This window comes from Pristis pectinata, chromosome 7 (assembly GCF_009764475.1).
Source record: "Pristis pectinata isolate sPriPec2 chromosome 7, sPriPec2.1.pri, whole genome shotgun sequence".
Taxonomy (NCBI): Eukaryota; Metazoa; Chordata; class Chondrichthyes; order Rhinopristiformes; family Pristidae; genus Pristis; species Pristis pectinata.
In genome coordinates, this window is record NC_067411.1 from 1,592,332 (window position 1) to 1,609,978 (window position 17,647).

General features: G+C 49.3%; 1 protein-coding gene across 1 annotated transcript in view; it reads left to right on the top strand.

Moving 5' to 3' along the window:
- The window catches only part of cplane1 (ciliogenesis and planar polarity effector 1), a 158,175-nt gene that overhangs the window by 49,968 nt on the left and 90,560 nt on the right, over window positions 1-17,647 (top strand). The window contains 8 exon segments of the mRNA XM_052019796.1: window positions 3,771-3,906; window positions 6,321-6,394; window positions 7,459-7,689; window positions 12,769-12,875; window positions 13,329-13,485; window positions 13,853-13,956; window positions 16,512-16,694; window positions 17,196-17,445. Of these exon segments, the coding sequence (XP_051875756.1) occupies window positions 3,771-3,906; window positions 6,321-6,394; window positions 7,459-7,689; window positions 12,769-12,875; window positions 13,329-13,485; window positions 13,853-13,956; window positions 16,512-16,694; window positions 17,196-17,445 (1,242 nt within the window).

Consider the following 17,647-nt stretch of genomic DNA (forward strand, 5'->3'; position numbering starts at 1 on the left):
TATAAGGAGAGGTTGGACAAACTTAGATTGTTTTTTCTGGAGCATCAGAGGCTGAGAGGGACCTAATAGAAACATATAAAATGATGAGGGGTATAGATAGGGTAGACGGTCAGTCTTTTTCCCAAGGGTGGAAGTATCAAATACCGGAGGGGATAGCTTTAAGTGAGAGGGGGAAAGTTCAAAAGAGATTTGTGAGGCAAGTTTTTTTTACACAGAGAATGGTGGGTGCCTGGAATGCACTGCCAGGGTGTAGTGGAAGCAGATATGATCGCAATGTTTAAGGGATTGAGACAGACATATGAACAGGCAGGGAATGGAGGGATATAGACCATGTTCAGGCAGGTTGGATTAGTTAAATTAGCATCATGGTTACCACAGACATCATGGGCCCAAACAGCCTATACAAGTGCTGCACTCTATCAACTGGACCAATATCTTTGTGTGATGATTTGCTAGTGCTGCTCAGAGGGGGTTTAAACTAGAGTTGCAGGGGGCTGGGAACCAGAGTGGCAGGGCAGCAAGTGGATGGCTCTGGGGAAAGTAAACATTAAGCCAACAAACAAAGACAGAAATCAACTGGTTGATGAGCATGGTGGGACTAATGTTCTGAGTTGTGTCTAGTTCAATGCAAGGAGTATTGTAGGTAAGGTAGATGAATAGAGCATGGATTTGTATGTGTAAGTATGATGTTGTAGCCATTAGTGAGACTTGGTTGCAGGAGCGGCAGGACTGGCAGCTCAATGTTCCGGGGTTCCGAAGTTTTACGTGACAGGGCAGGTAACAGAAGTGTGTGCAGGGGAACACTTTGGATCTAGTGATCATAATTCCATTAATTTCAAGATAATTATGGAGAAAGATAGGACTGGTCTTCGGGTTGAGATTCTACACAGGAGGAAGGCCAGTTTTGATGGCATCAGAAGGGATCTGGCAGGTGTGGATTGGGATCGGCTGTTTTCCGGCAAAGAGATGCTTGGTAAGTGGAAGGCTTTCAAAAGTGAAATATTGAAAGTACAGAATCTGTATGTTCCTGTTAGAATAAAAGGCAGGGCTAACAGGTTTAGGGAACCTTGGTTATCAAGGGATAGTAAAGGGATAGGGATACTAGGGATAGCCCTAGCAAAGAAAAAGAAGGTGCATATCAGGTATAGGTAGTTAGGATCAAATGGGGTGCTTGAGGAGTATAAGAAATGAAGAGAACACTTCAAGAGAGAAATCAGGTGGGCAAAAAGAGAACATGAGGTTGCTCTGGCGGACAAGGTGAAAGAGAATTCCAAGGGTTTCTATAGCTATATTAAGAGCAAAAGGGTAACAAGGGACAAAATTGGTCCTCTTGAAGATCAGCATGGTCATCTACACCGAGAGAGATGGGGGAGATCTTAAATGAATTTTTTGCATCCGTATTTACTCTGGAGACAGGAACAGAGAGACTATAGAACTGAGGCAAAAGAGTAGTGAGGTCATGGACCATATCCAGATTATGGAAGAGGAGGTACTGGCTGTCTTGAGGCAAATGAAGGTGGATAAATCCCCAGGGCCTGACAGGGTGTCCCCTTGGACCTTGTGGGAGGCTAGTGAAGAAATTGCAGGGGCCCTGGCAGAGAGATTTAAAACTTAGCCACCAGTGAGGTGCCGGAGGACTGGAGGATAGCTAATGTTGTTCTGTTGTTCAAGAAAGGCTCTGAGAATAAGCCGGGACTTAATAGGCCGGTGAGCCTGACGTCAGTCATGGGTAAATTATTGAAAGGTATTCTGAGGGACAGCATACATAAGTATTTAGATAGACAGAACCTGATTAGGGTTAGTCAACATGGCTTTGTCCATGATAGATCATGTCTAACCAATCTTATAGAGGTTACCAAGAAGGTTGATGAGGGAAAGGCAGTGGACGTTATCTACATGGACCTTAGCAAGGCCTTTGACAAAGTCCCACATGGGAGGCTGTTCCAGAAGGTTAAGTTGCTTGGCATTCAGGATGAAGTAGCCAACTGGATTCAACATTGGCTTAGCGGGAGAAGCCAGACAGTGGTAGTAGATGGTTGTCTGTCTGACTGGAGGCCTGTGACAAGTGATGTGCCACAGGGATTGCTGCTGGGTCAGTTGTTGTTTAACATTTATATTAATGATTTAGATGATAATGTGCTAAACTGGATCAGCAAATTTGCAGATGACACCAAGATTGGGGGTGTAGTGGACAGTGAGGAAGGCTATCAAAGCTTGCAGCGTGATCTTGACCAGCTGGGAAAATGGGCTGGAAAATGGCAGATGGAATTTAATGCAGACAGGTGTGAGGTGATGCACTTTGGGAGGACACACGAGGGTAAGACTTACACAGTGAATGGTAGAGCACTGAGGTGTGCGGTAGAATAGAGGGATCTGGGAATACAGGTCCATAATTCCTTGAAAGTGGCATTACAGGCAGATAGGTTGTAAAGAGAGCTTTTGACACATTGGTCTTCATAAATCAGGGCACTGAGTATAGGAGTTGGGACATTATGTTGAAGTTGTACAAGATGTTGGTGAGGCCAAACTTAGAGTATTGTGTGCAGTTCTGGTCACCTACCTACAGGAGAGATATCAATAAGCTTGAAAGAGTGCAGAGAAATTTACATGGATGTTGCTGGGACTTGAGGGCCTGAGTTTTCAGGAAAGGTTGAACAGGTTAGGACTTTATTCCCTGGAGCACAGGAGAATGAGGAGAGATCTTATAGAGGTATACAAAATTAAGGGGTATAGATAGGGTAAATGCATGCAGGTTTTTTCCCCTCAGGTTGGGTGAGACTAGAACTAGAGTTCATAGGTTTAGGGTGAAAGGTGAAATGTTTAAGGGGAATCTGAGGGGAAACTTCACTCAGAGGGTGGTGCGAGTGTGGAGCGAGCTGCCACCGGAAGTGGTGGATGTGGGTTCAATTGTAACATTTAAGAGAAGTTTGGATCGGTACATGGATGGGAGGGGCTGGGAGGGGCTTGGAGGGATATGGTCTGGGTGCAGGTAGATGGGGCGAGGCGGAAAACCAGGTTGGCATGGACTTGATGGGCCGAAGGGCCTGTTTCTATGCTGTAGGACTCTATGAATTGGGAATGACCTTGTTGTGTCCAAATCTGGTCTGATATCATTTCTAGTGAATTTTGATGTAGCAGTTTTTGATACAACTGGATAACTTCCACAGCCACTTTAAAAGAATCAACAATACTGCTGCAGATCTGGTGCCTGACTTCCTTCCCTGAAGGATGTTTGTGAACCAGATGGGTTTTTAAAGACAATTTATTGTATTCAGCGAGCACCACTACTGAGATGAGCTTAGTTTTGATCAACGTGGAAAAAGTGTTGCAGAGGCACTTGAGGGAAAACCATTCATACAGCTCCAGGAAGGAGGGGTGGATGGTACCAAGTCAGGGAGTAAGAGCAGGCATGAATTCTGGACTGAATGGCTCCCTCTGGTCTTAGTGATTATATGAGCTGGCACCGATACACTCTCTCGGTAACATTCTGTCATGTTATCAGTAATGCAAAAAGACGCATTTCACTGTGTGTTTCGATGTACATTTGACTAGTAAATATATACCTAATATCTAATCTCTTTGTCTTACATTTCTGTCTGCTTTTATCTCTGACTTTCTGTCTCTTTTACCTCTGTGTTTTATCACATTCCATCCCGTGGCTGTAACCAACTTCTCAGCAAACTGTATGATGGATCCACGTGCCCCGTGCAATGGCGGAGGGGTGGGGTAATTGCCTTTTATTTTGCAATGCTCTCACAGTTTCTCTTTAGGAGAAGGAGGCCATTCTGCTGTCTGATGACCAGCGACTGAGCGTGCTCACCCTATCTACAGGCAGGACACAGAGGAAGATCCCCAAGCTGCAGCCACTGCTGAAGAATGTGCTGAGTGTTGCCACCTCTGCTAATGGTAAGTTTGAAGTGACGGGGCCCAGGGACAGTTGAAATCAGGGCACAGTTGCTTCTTTGTCTCTGTCTTGAATAATCCTGATGAGTGAAAGCTCTTGGTATTACTTTGCCGGAGTTCATTCCTCCTGTAACTCTGTACTGTTTTGGTCAGCTCTGGGGTATCGGGACAATCCTTGTAACCCTCACTGGTGGTTTTCTCTCGCAACCCCCCCCCCCCCCCCCCCCCCCCCCCCCGCCTTTCCTCATCAATTCTTTTCCTCCTTTCTTCCTCCTTACCCTTTCCCTTTGGAGTCATAGAGAAGGAAACAGGCCCTTCGGCCCAACTTGTCCGTGCCGACCGAGATGTTTATCTGAGCTCGTCCCCATTTGCCCACATTTGGCCTATCTCCCTTGAAACCTTCCCTATCCATGGACCTGTCCAAGTGTCTTTTAAATGCTGTTAATGTACCTGCCTGACCCTCTTCCTCTGGCAGCTCGCTCTCTTCACTCCCTCAGTTCTTCATTTTCTCTTCATTCTTCTCCCAGTGTGTAACTGTACTTCACCATCCAGCTGCCAGGTCTCCCTGTGGTGCAGACGGTGCTGGGTTTTAACCCTATCTCTGCACTCTCCAGCCCAAATATACAAGGCACAAAATCAGGAGTGTGATGCAGTACCTGCCTACTTGAGAACTTAACAGCACTCAAGAAGTTTGATGCTGTGCAGGACAAAGTAGCCTGCTTGATTAGCCCTCCATCCAGCAGCCTAAAAATTAATTCCCTTCACTACCGGCCCACAGTGGGCACCATCCACAAAATGCACTGCAGTTACTCACACAGGCTGCTCCAACAAGCACAGCAGATACGTGGAAGCACCACCACCTGCAGATTCCCCTTCAAGTTCCACACCATCCTGACTTAGAAATATTTTGCTGTTCCTCCATTATCACTGGGCAATAGATGCTGGCCTTGCTGGCAGTGCCCACATCTCATAACTGGATAAAATGAAGCTCAGCCTGGCTGTCCAAGGAGACTGCAGGTGCTGGGATTTGGAAACAATCTGCTGGAGGAACTCAGTGGGTCGAGCAGCATCAGTAGGAGGAAAGGAATAGTCGATGTTTCGGGTCGAAACCCTGCACTTGGATTCAAGTCGACAATTCCTTTCATCCCACAGATGCTGTTTAACGTGCTGAGTTCTTCCAGCAGATTATTTGTGGCTCTCCAAGAGTAGTGTGGTCTGTTCCTTTGAGATGTGTGCTCAAGCAACCCCTCTAAAGGTGGAGAATTAACCAGCACTTGATGAGGCACAGGAGCAGCCAGGACAGAGCAGCCTTGTGGGGCTGTCTGACGGACTCCTGCTCCTCTTTGATGTTGTTCTTCAGGCAGGCAGCCCTTCCCCAAGGTAAATACTCTCACATCAGTTCCAACTCGGGAGTTGTTTGTGTGCACATGGCTACCCATTAATGGTACTTCAGGTCATCTGTTTGCAAAGGCCACTGAGGTAGGACAAGGACATGTTAAACAGTAACTACTGTGCTTTCCTTTCTTTCTCTACCTCTCCCTCCCTCTCCAACATGCCTCCTTTTTCCACCCTCCATCTCAAACAGAATTATGCAACACAGAAATAGGCCCTTTGGCCCACCACGTCTATGCCAACCGTCACGCCCATCTACACTAATCCCACCTGCCTGCATTAATTCCATTTCCCTCTGTGCCCTGCTCATTCAAGTAGCTGTCCAGATGTCTCTTCAATGTTGTTACTGTTCCTGCCTCCACCTCCTCTGGCAGCTCATTCCAGATACCAACCACTCTCTGTGTGAAAAATTTACTCCTCAGATCCCCTTTAAATCCCCACCTTAAACCCATGCCCTCTAGCTTTAGACACCTCTACCATGGGAAACAGACTGGCTATCTAACCTATCTACTCCTATAATTTTATATACTGTAACATGATGTCCAAACTCTTGTTCAGCCAATAACATGCCTCAGCCGATAAAGGCAAGCGTGCCATACACCTTCTTCACCACCTGTGTTATCTGTGTTGTCACTTTCAGGGAGCTTATGTACTTGTACCCCTGTGTCTCTCTGTTCTACAACACTCCCCAGGGTCCTGCCATTCACTGTGCAAGTCCTGCCCTGGTTTAACTTCCCAAAATAAATCACTTCACTCTTGCCTGTGTTAACTTCCATCTGCCATTCCTTTGCCCACTTTGACAACCTTCTTCGCGGTCACATAACCACCAATTTTGGTGTCACTGTAAACCTACTAATCTGTGCCTCCCTCCCTCAAAATCCTGAATGTGCAGATGGTTCTGTGTAAACTGCTGTAATTTGAGTGAGCACAGTGTTCTGTGGACACACATGGGTTTGTACATTACATGTGTCTGTGTGTGACAGTGACCATGCTCCCTCGCAGCTGCTCTCTCTCTGTACATGCAGGTACCTGGCTGGCAGGAGTGTTGACTACAGGAGAACTCTTCCTGTGGAAGAAAGATGGAGACTGTTTGAAGACGGTGGGGGCAGTGAAAGGGTGTGCACATTGACAGCAGCTGCCCAAGGTAGGTTCATTGCAGGAGATTCATCTGAGTGGGACAAAGGCAGATTGGAGACCACCCTGCTCTCCCACAGGAGACGCTGGCTCTGGCACCTGATCCCAAAGGCCTTCTGTACCTGTTAACATCCTGTTCTGGGTGCTATCATCACAACCCGCTTCTTTGCTGTGTTACCCAGAGTCATGGAATGTGACCAGGGACAGTAGGTCAGGCTGGTTAGTCCATCCTGGGCCTGGCAGTACTGAGGCTACAATGCACCCTGTGTATGAAATGCAACTCCCTCGAGCACCCCTCAAGCACGTGCACCATGTACAAGGAAGACTGGATGAGGAATGGGGTGACTAGAACTGCACACAATGCTTCAATGTTATGACTTGCCAACTTATATACTCAATACCCTGACCAATGAAGGCAAGCCTGCCGTACGCCTTCTTACCACTCTACCTACTTGTGTTGCCACTTTCAGGAAGATATGGACTTTCACCCCAAGATCCCCTCGGTATATCAATGCTTCTAAGGGTCCTGTCATTTACTGTATACTTTCCTCTTACATTTGGCCCTCCCAAAGTGCAACACCTTACACTTGTCCAGATTACATTCCATCTGCCATTTCAACTGATCCATATCCTGACAACCTTCCTCACTATCCTCAACTTCACCAATTTTTGTGCCATCTGCAAACTTACGAATCAGAGCATCTAGATTTTCATCTCCTTGGGGAACACCAGTGGTCACAGACCTCCAGTCAGAATAACACCCCTCTATTACTACCCTCTTCTATTGCCAAGCCAATTTTAGATCCAACTTACCAACAGAGACCCAGCCAGGAGGAATCAGCAGCAACATGGTGTAATTATCTGCCTTCCACAGGGTCCCAACACCCACTGTTTTATTCTTGCTCAGGGTTTAGTGTGGAGCCAGATGTGAGCTGCTGGATCCCTGACCAGGCCTAATTGCTGTTCACTGTGTCTTCTTCCATCGTCCTGAAGCTGATTTTGTTCTCTCCCTTTCCCCCTCTCTCAGAGTCTGTGATAAAGCTGTTCTTGTTTGTGACGAACACTGGAAAGAGGGTTCTCCTGGTCAGTCAGACAGGTGAAGCATTCCTTTGGAAAGTACTGAGCAGCAAGATTTGCCGTCTGTTCCCGGACCCGGGCTGAGCGGACTCTGGGCTCAGATATTGGCCCAATGAACAGGTCAGGACTTCCCAGGGAGAAGACAAGGAGAGTGCTGTACATGCAGTCTTTATCACTGATGAGGTGAGTCTGTCGCCACCTGTAATCCCAGCAGGTGCAGATTCGAGGGTATGGCTGTCTGATATGTTTGTAGAGAACACAAGAACATAAGAAATAGGTGCAGGAGTTGGCCATCTGGCCCGTCGAGCCTGCTCCACCACTCAGTAAGATGATGGCTGATCTGGCCCTGGACTCAGATCCACCTACCTGCCTTCTCCCCATAACCCTTAATTAATTACTGTGTGAACATCTATCTAACTGTGTCTTAAATATATTTAGTGAGGTAGCCTCTACTGCTTCCCTGGGCAGAGAATTCCACAGATTCACTACTCTCTGGGAAAAGCAGCTCCTCCTCATCTCCATCCTAAATCTAGTCTCCCGAATGTCCCCTAGTTCTAGTCTCACCTACCGGTGGAAACAACCTTCCTGTCTCTATCTAATCTATCCCTTTCATAATTTTATCTGTTTCTCTCAGATCCCCTCTCATTCTTCTGAATTCCAGCAAGTATTGTCCCAGGCGACTCAATCTCTCCTCATAGGCTAACTCCCTTATCTCCAGAATCAACCTAGTGAACCTACTCTGCACCCTCCAAAGCCAGTACATCTTTCCTCAAGTAAGGAGACCAGAACCGCACGCAGTATTCTAGCTGAGGTCTGGCAAATGTTTTATAAAGTTGGAGCATAACCTGCCTTTGGACTTGTACCCCAAGGTCCCACTGTTCCTCAATACTCCCTAGGACCTGACCGTTCATGGTGTATGTCCTAGCCTCATTACTACTCCCAAAATGCATCACCTCACATTTATCTGAGTTAAACCCCACCTGCCATTTCTAAGCCCATTTCACCAACACATTTGAACCGTACGGATGAACTGCGGCAAATGCCCATGCCAGTTGGTCAATTGTCTGGCGGATCGATGGCACGAATGTGGCAGTATATACACGCGCTCTGGCTGGCCAATCGCTCAGCGGAGCAACAACATCCTCTAATGCGCGCAACTTCACTTTTGGCACCGGACATCGGGGACTCGCGCACTTTTAGGTCTCTGCAGACCTTCACGTGGATCTACAGTTGTAAGTTGCTCAGTTTCTGTACTTTGATTAATATGAATCGGTAAAGACGTTTATTCTACTGCACCGTTGTCATTCTTGCTCCTTGCATACGTAACAATTGGTGACAAGGCTCAAAACAAGAATGGCCTCTACTTCAAGCACCCAGTTGGGCTGCAACTGTGGCAAAACCAACACCAGAAACCTGGCTACAATGGAAGAAAACCTCCCAGGATTAGTGGTGGTGGTGTCGTGGGTGGTGTTATATACTGGCTGTCTGATTACATTGAACTTCTACCAGTTTTAACACCGATGGTGGAGCTGGAGGAAGCTGCCAAACTCAAGCTGCTTCACATGCACTTGGGAGTACTCAGGCAGAAATACCTCGACGCTCTGCACCTACAGAACAAAGCTGAATTGGCCAGTGCGTTTGAGGCTTCAGACAACATTTGGGGGACGCAGGACAATGTCTTTATGACATGCTTCAAGTACTCGCAGCTACGACAGACCCCCGACGAGAACGTAGATGATTTCATCACAAGGTTAAGTCTGGCTGTGCAGGAATGCAGATACAAAGACATCCAACCGAACTAATTCGATGCTTATCCAAGCGCTGATTATTGGAGTCTATGATGAGAAGGCACGTGAGAACGTCCTGTCCGAAAAGCACGACTTGTCCTGGGACAAAGCAGGGAAGCAGTCACAGGGAGGCCTTACACAGATTCAACTGACCCCAGCACCACTTATTCAGGCATTGCTGGAGCGAGAGCCCCCTCCTGAACACATCAATGTTTGCCAGTGTTTGCAGACCCACAGCTTCCAGTCAAGATCACATCAGCCTTCACAGAGGTGCCATCGCTGTGGTGAAAGTCATGTCCAGTGGCCCCACTGCAAGCATCAAAAGACCGTCTGCTGGTTTTGTCAGAAGGTAGGGCACCTCGAGAAGGTGTGCTTCACAAAGCAATGCGCCACGGGAAAGTGACAGAATTCCACCATCAACTCCACGCAAGGAGACGGCCGCTGCGAAGAAGTGGACACTATCTTCCAAACCCATGAACTGGGCAACAAGAACCATCCTCCGTACAGTGGACAACCAGCCTGTGAAATTTGAGCTGGAGACTGGGTCAGCCATCACCTTGGTAAGTGAATCATCTTTACACCGGATTCCAAAACTACAACCTCCAAGCTCGGTGTTCCGCAGCTACACTGGGGACAGTGTCGACGTACGGGACGTATTCACGGCAAAAGTGGTCCACCACGGAGACCTATTCCATTTACCGGTGCACGTTGTCAGGGAAGGCCAACAGCCTCATTTGCTGGGCAGAAATGGATTAAAACATTCCATCGGTGCTATCCTACATCAGTCGTATCGGGGGAAGCCCTGCATTGAATACTCTGCTACGATAGCACCAGCGTGTATTCCAAGCCGAGGCTTTGGGTCAATACTGCGGTCTGACGGCTAAGTTCAAGTTTAAGGAGAACTGCCGCTGAAGGTTTACAAGGCCCGCCTGGTGCTGTGGGCCCAAAGGTGGAAGGGAGAACCAGACCGCCTACAGAGAGCGGATGTGACAGAGCCGGTGCAGTGCTCATGTGGGCGCTCCGAACGTGCCCGTCCTCGGGTCCGATGGATCAGTGTGCATCTGCAGCAACTACAAACTGACCACAAACCCCATGACGAGACTGAACGTGTATCCGCTGCCACGGATTGAGGGCTTGTATGCATCCCTGTCGGGAGGCCAACATCTCTCAACGCTAGACCTGAAACCACACCCACGATCAGGTCACCTGGATGAAGATTCCAGGAATGTTACGACAATCAATACAACCGGGCCTGTTTCAGTACAAGCGGCTGCCAGTTGGAGTGTGTTCTGCACCTGGGATATTCCGATGTCTTATTAATAATTTGGTGACGGGTGTTCCTCAGGTCTGTGCTTACCTTGATGATGTTGTTAGTAACCGGTACAATCAGACTCCCATCATGACTGAGACACTAGACAGAGTACTTTCCCTTTTAGAGGAAGCCGGCTTTACTCTAAGAAGGAGAAATTGCCGACTCAGTCGATTATCTGGGCTTCAAAGTCGACAAACAGGTCTCCGTCTGCAGGAGCACAAAATCAAAGCCTTAAAAGAGGCTCCACGTCCTCGAAAACGTGACGCAGTTACGCTCATTCCTGGGACTGGTCACGCATTACAACCGGTTTTTAAATCGATCAGCTACAGTGTTAGAGCCCTCCTACCGACTACTCCAGAAGGACCAACACTGGGAATGGTCTCCCATGTAGGACCTTGTCAAAGTCCATAGAAACCACTTCTACTGCACTGCCCTCATTCAGTACCTGACAGTCAGGGCAACATGGACAGGTTGGTGAAGGACGGTGCTTGGGAGAGGAGACAGTGTACCACATGTACATGGAGTGCGTGAGGTTGCAGCCCTCTTCGTGCATCTGAAGGGGCTGCTGGTCAAGTTCTGGCTGCACTTCAGCCCGACGCTGCTGATCTATGGTCACCCAGTGCGGTGGGGGGTGGGTTGTGCGGGGATTCCTGGTGGATCTTCTGGGCCCTGGCCAAGCTGGCCATCCACGGGTTCGGGCGGCCGAGGGTTCCGGCCAGTCCACCTGCCTGCTGTCCTTCAAGCTTACGTGTGCGCGCGGGTGTCCTTGGAGAAGGAGCGCACGGTCCTCCGCGGGCACCCTGGTTGAGTTCTAAACTCGGTGGGCCCCTCAGGGGATTGAGTATGTCATGGACGATGAAAATACGATTCTTCTCTGAAGTGTTGCATGAGCGGTTTAGTGGGTGTTAGCATTATTGCTGTAGTTATGTAGATGCTTAGTTTGTTTTCTTCTCTTTCTGTATTAGTTGTAGTCTTTTGGCACTGGTTGTCCTTTTGTAGTGTTTTTAGCTAATAAACGTTTATATTTAAATAAAAAGGACAGTTGCTTGGAGCCTGTTCACTGTGTAAGGGGCTCATGGGCATCCTCCGGGATACCGCTTGGCAGTCCTCGCAGGAAGTGCCCGGGAGGGCTCAGTGCAGACTTTGGATGCTGCTGGGCACTCTGCCAGCTGGGCTGAAGCAGATGTGTGTTGGAGTGTGGGGAGCTTCCCAATGCAGTGATCAGCAGTGGGGCTGAAGTCAGCAGCAGCAGTCTGCTGTGGTCCTGGGCTGAGGAAACTCCGAGGCAAAGCAGTCAAGGCACAAGTGCAGCTGTATTTGAGGTTGGGGGAGGTCAGTTTGAGTGTGGCCCTTTCACTAGTACAGTTTCAGGGAAGTAGGGTTTGTGAAACCTCGTTGTTTGTGAGTAAGTCAGAACCGAATAGGCTGGGACCCAAAATTATGAGGGGCGAAGATTAGAGTGGATCATGAGAAAGCAGAGGTGTCTATAATCGTAGGTTGGCGTTGGGAGTGGGAGGTTCAGAACGGGTCTGTAGAAGAATTCCCCCCCCACCCCCCGAGAGGGGGGTTGGAATGTGGAACACACAGACTGAGGAGTGTGGAGGCAGAGACCCTCACGACACTTAAGAAGAATCTCAATGAGCACTTGAATTGCCAAGGCACAGGAGGATACAGACCAAGCACTGGTAAATGGATTAGTGGAGATGGATGCTCAAAGGCTGGCATGGATGTGATGGGCTGAAGGGCCTGTTTCTGTGTTGTGTGACTCTATGACAAACTGGTTTTGTAGATAACTGAGGATAAAAATCTCACTGGAGGTGAGTTTTGTGTGTGGGGGCCTTCATGGCCAAATAAAAGTCAAATGTGGAGCAAGATTCTTATGTCACGGCCAACCTTCGGGTGCCCAGAAATAACTCCACGGTGCTGTTTGTTTTTGGCGTTGTGCTCAGAAATTTCTCGGCCAGGATGTTGTAACTCCCTGCTGTTCCTAGTTGTTTGAGCTTCCTGGAAGCTGGAAACCTGAAATATGGAATGAGGAATGCATGAAGTACTGATCAGGTCAGGCAGCATCTGGAGGGGAGCCACACGGTTAATGTTCCAGCCCAATGACCTGTCATTGGGACTGTCAGCAGCACATTGATCCATCAGTGTATTTGTGTCCAGGTGCTGGGTGACTGCTGCTTCTGCTCCTTTGCCTTTATCTCTGGAGATGCTCTGGTGCTGACCACACTGCAACTGAAGTGGTTTGAACAGGTGGAACACTGCATCAGGTATGTGTTCATCGATCCTTTCACTCGCTGTGCCATAGGTTGTGGTCTTACTTCTCTACCTCTCTCAGTTATTCTGCTGTTGTCACTTTAGCACTTTTACTTTCACTACTTCAGATTGCACCACAATCTTTGCTTCATTGTGCAGTTGTGCATGTGTCGCTGTGTTTATTGTTCTAGTTATTACTCTGAGCTTCACACGAGCAAGGAATTTCATTGCACCCTGGTGTATGTGACATAAACTAAACTGATCTGTTCACGAGTATATACTGTTACACCTGTCTATGCTAGCTAATACTGTATATGCACGTTAGTTTGGTATCACTGTGAGCTTGATGGTGCGCGTTGATGTGTTACTGTGTGTGTGTTCATGTGTTCATATGTGTGTGTGTTTGCGTGTGTATCCGCACGTGTGTCAGTGTGCTCCTGGGCTCAGGTCTGACCGTTTGCTTCCAGTGCCGTCCCATTCAGTGTACAATGGACGACACAGACCCATGTCCTGGGAGGCCTGAGTCTGGCCTGTCAACCGGTCAAGTCGAGAGGAGCGCTACTGACCGCCTTCTCCGGGGACGGGCTGGTGCTTGCTGTCGTCATCAATCAGAATGATCCCAAGGTACAGCTCCTGTGCCCACTGGTTGTTTTGTTGCCCGGGTACACTCGCCGTTCCTCTCCCCACCCTGCTCGCAAGATGCAGGGTGATGTACGGGGCTGTGCCCACCTGCATACAACCTGTGAGTGCTCATGGTTCTCCACACCCCTCCCCAGCTCTCCTGGGACTGGGGGACTCTGAGGGGGATAACTGGGTTAGATCCTGACTGACGCACACCCCCACTGACTGACGCACACCCCCACTGACGCACACTCCCTGACCCACACCCCCACTGACCCACCCACACCCTCACTGACCCACCCACACCCTCACTGACCAACACCCCCACTTGCTGACCCACCCCCTCACTGACTTTGTCTCTTGTTTACAGGCCACTCAGGTGCTGTTTGTGAACCCTGTGAATGGTGTGACTGTGTCGAGCAGCCTGCAGGGTTGTGGCAGCAGTGTGGTCCCGGTGCCTGCCAGGTTTATCAGGTGAGTGGCTCACTGGTTTCGGACATGGTCCTGCCCAGGCACACCGACCCAGCACAAAGTGAGCGGGGGTCAGCAACTACCGATGGATCAGAGAGATCTCTTGGTGTCCTGCCCGGTACTTAGTCCTGAACGAACCTCCCCAAGCAGATAGCTGCTCACGTTTGGTGCTGGCGTGAGGCCAGGTGCGAAGCGTGACGTGTGGCAATGGGTCTGCAATGGGATGTGGACTAGTGACAGATGGACCACATGGTGGGAGAATATAAAGTCACTGTCATAGAGGTGTACAGCACCATAACAAGCCCTTCGGCCCACCACCTCATGCTGACCCTTCTCATCTACACTGAAGTGGTGTACTTTAATGGGAAGAACAGTACGGCAATACTTTAAAAGCAGGGACGATGTATGGTCAGGAAGGCTAATGCCCTATTGGCCTTTATTGCAAGTGGGTAAGGGTATGTCAGTGACAGAGACAATACGGGGCTTTGCTGAGGCTTCATCCAAAGCACTGTGCACGGTTTTGGTCTCTTCACTTAGAGAAGGACTTACCTGCCCTGGGGTCAGTGTGCTGCAGACCCCTAGGAGATGAGGAGGATTTCCTGAGAGGTGAAATTAGAGAAGATAGACCTCTACTGGAGCAACACTCAGCAGGTTGGGCAGCATCTGCTGAGGGAAATGGACAGTCAGTGTTTCGGGTCAAGACCCTTCAGCTGCACTGCATGAAAGTCCAGATCATCTCTGTCTTGTCTCAACCCAAAACCTCGACTGTCCACTTCCCCCCACAGATGCTGCCTGACCCGCTGAATTCCTCCAGCATTTTGTGTGTGTTTCTCCAGATTCCAGTCTCTGCAGTCTCTTGTGTCTCCAGGCCTTTACTGGAGTGTGGAAGGTTAAGAGGAGATCCCATGGAGTTTTGCGAGGGACCGACAGACGAGGGACGGACGCGTCAGGGACCGACAGGCTGTCTCTGGTTAAAGGGATTACAACTGGGCAGTGCAGGCTGAGATGAGAACGTCAGAAATAGAAGCAGGAGTGAGCCAATCGGCCCTCTGTGCTCCCTGCACCAGTCATGGACCACTGCTGACCTTTACATCACAACCTCTTAAACCCACCCCAAACTCAGAAGCAGAGCCTTCAGATCCTTGGGTGGAGAATTCCAAACATTCGACACGCTCCAAGTGAAGAACTTTCATGTTCCCTCAGTTCTGATGGACTGTCACTGTGAGTCCTGGTTCTGGACACACCAGGCAGTGGAATCATTCCCCCGCATTGCCCCTCTTAAGCTCTGGAAGAACTTTGTACACTTTAATGAGATCATCTGTCATTAGTCTAAATTCAGGACAGTACTGGCCAAGTCTGCTGAACCTTGTCAACACAGGACAAATCCCACTACCCCATCTCAGAATTCGACCCAGTAAACCGTGGTCATCCCCTTTCATCTCACCAGCCTCCACAGACAGCATATCATCCCTCATCACTTCTGGCAGCTCCACCAGGCTCCCACCAGTCTCATCTTCGCCACTCCCTCCTTGTCTGCTTTCTGCAATATTTACAGCACGGGTGGGGTTGTCACCTGGAACATCAGGTAACCCCCTGTAAATACTGACCCCCCCCCGCCTCCCCTGGTGACCACTGTAAATTCTGACCCTCTCCCAGTGACCCCTGTAAATACTGACCCCCTCCATGTGTTGGATATTAGGTGACAGGTGGAACCAGATCAGAGGGAGATGATGAGAGATGGAGTCGGGTGTGTGAGGGGCGGGGAAGGGTGGAGACAGTGGTGGGTGATTGGTGGAACTGGACGAGGGAAGGATGATGGAGAGATGGAACCAGGTGGGGGAGGGGATAGGAACGGTGAACCAAGGGAGAAGAAGCCCAGGTAGATAGGGATGGGCTGATGGATCCAGTGGGGGAGGGTGATGAGTGTGGGTAATGTGGAGGGAGGTGAGGGGAGTGATGGAAGGTGAACAAAGGGAGTGAGACCCTGGATGGATGGTGGGAATGGGAAAGGAACACGGGGAGTAGGTTAGCTGAACGGAATATTCAATGTTCGTACCATTGGGCTGTAGGCTGCCCAAGTAGATTGAGACTCTTATCAGAATATGAGGTTTAAGAGACTCTTAGATAGCCACATGAATGATAGAGAAATGGGGGCTATGTGGGAGGGAAGGGTTAGATGGATAATAGAGCAGGATAAGATGTCAGTACGACATGGTGGGCTGAAGGGCCTGTACTATGCTGTAATGTTCTACGTTCTTATTCTAGCTTGTGTTGGGCCTCACCGTGGCAGTGGAGAAGGCTGAGGGCAGACAGGTCCGTGTGGGAATGGGGAGGGGAGTATGCACTCTTTCGGTCCTGTGTCCTTGGACTCACTTGGTGCTGCTGCTCCCCAACATTATCCCCACACCCAGTCCTACACCCCCCATTCCTGAGCTGAGCCCTGCCTTTAGCAGATCACCCCTGCCCAGATCATCCTCATTCTGAGATGTACTCCATCCAAAGTGGAGCTTGTGCCATAGCCCTGTGATGTGATGGTGACTGTGTGCCCTTTCCTTCAGGTCCTACTGGGTGGGTGGAGTGAGCTGGACACAGGATGCCCTCTTCCTGGCATGTGTGCTGAACCGTGGAGCTGTGCTGCTGCTGTCCCGTCTCGGGCAGCTGGTAACCCTCACCGCTTCCGGCTGCTCCGTGGAGTTTGGCCCAGCGGAATTCATCCCCCTGCATCCATTAATAACGTACAGGTATGGTGTGCAGCTGCTGACAGTACATTTAATCTTTCCATAAGGAACAAATGCAAGAGATGGGGTGGGGTTCACCTGATCAATAGGCATCGTTCCATCTTTCTTCATCCTTGCGGTCTTGGACAGAACAGTGTAGAGGCTGATTTACGCTGTACCTAACACATTCTTTGTTCCATCTTTCTATCTTCCCTTATTTTTTCACTGGAGGGTTCCTGGGGTGGCAGCTTTGTACCTTGAGGAGACCATACTCTCCAGAGCTTAGAAAATCGCAGTGAGGTGCACAAAATTCATGGAGACTTGTTTATTCACTCCCTTTCAAAATGACTCTCTCCTGTTATGTCACTCACTTTCTCTCTTCCTCACCTGTCACTTGGTAGTGTGTGATGGGATAGTGTACAGGGGGCTGCCCCTACCCTTGGGGGTGTGTGTAACAGCAGCGTGCAGAGGGAGCCTTTACTCTGGGTCTGGGCCTGTGTTTATTAATGTTGCACTCTCTTTCAGACAACCTCTACATTTGGACACTGATCCTACTCAGTCCGCCGGCTCCTCAGCCTCTGAAAGTGACCCAATGAGGCAGCGGTTTTCCCTGGCAGCCCACCCCTGCTTACCCTGCCTCATTGTTTCAGATGGTTACATGTTCACAGTTCTGCGGTTTGCAGAACACACTTCTGCTTCATCTCTTCTGAAGACCCTGCTGCTGGAGGTGACACAGGGCCTAGAGGATGTACGGAACCAGCTGATGAGCTCTGAGGTAGGGGGAGTGTACACCAACATCCTTTTAAGTAATGGATTGTCCTTAGTGGACGGTAACAGTCTTTTCTGTTTTGAATATAGTATTAATGGTAGGACTTTTGGCAGTGTGGAGGATCAGAGGGATCTTGGGGTCCGAGTCCATAGGACGCTCAAAGCAGCTGCGCAGGTTGACTCTGTGGTTATGGTGTATTGTCCTTCAT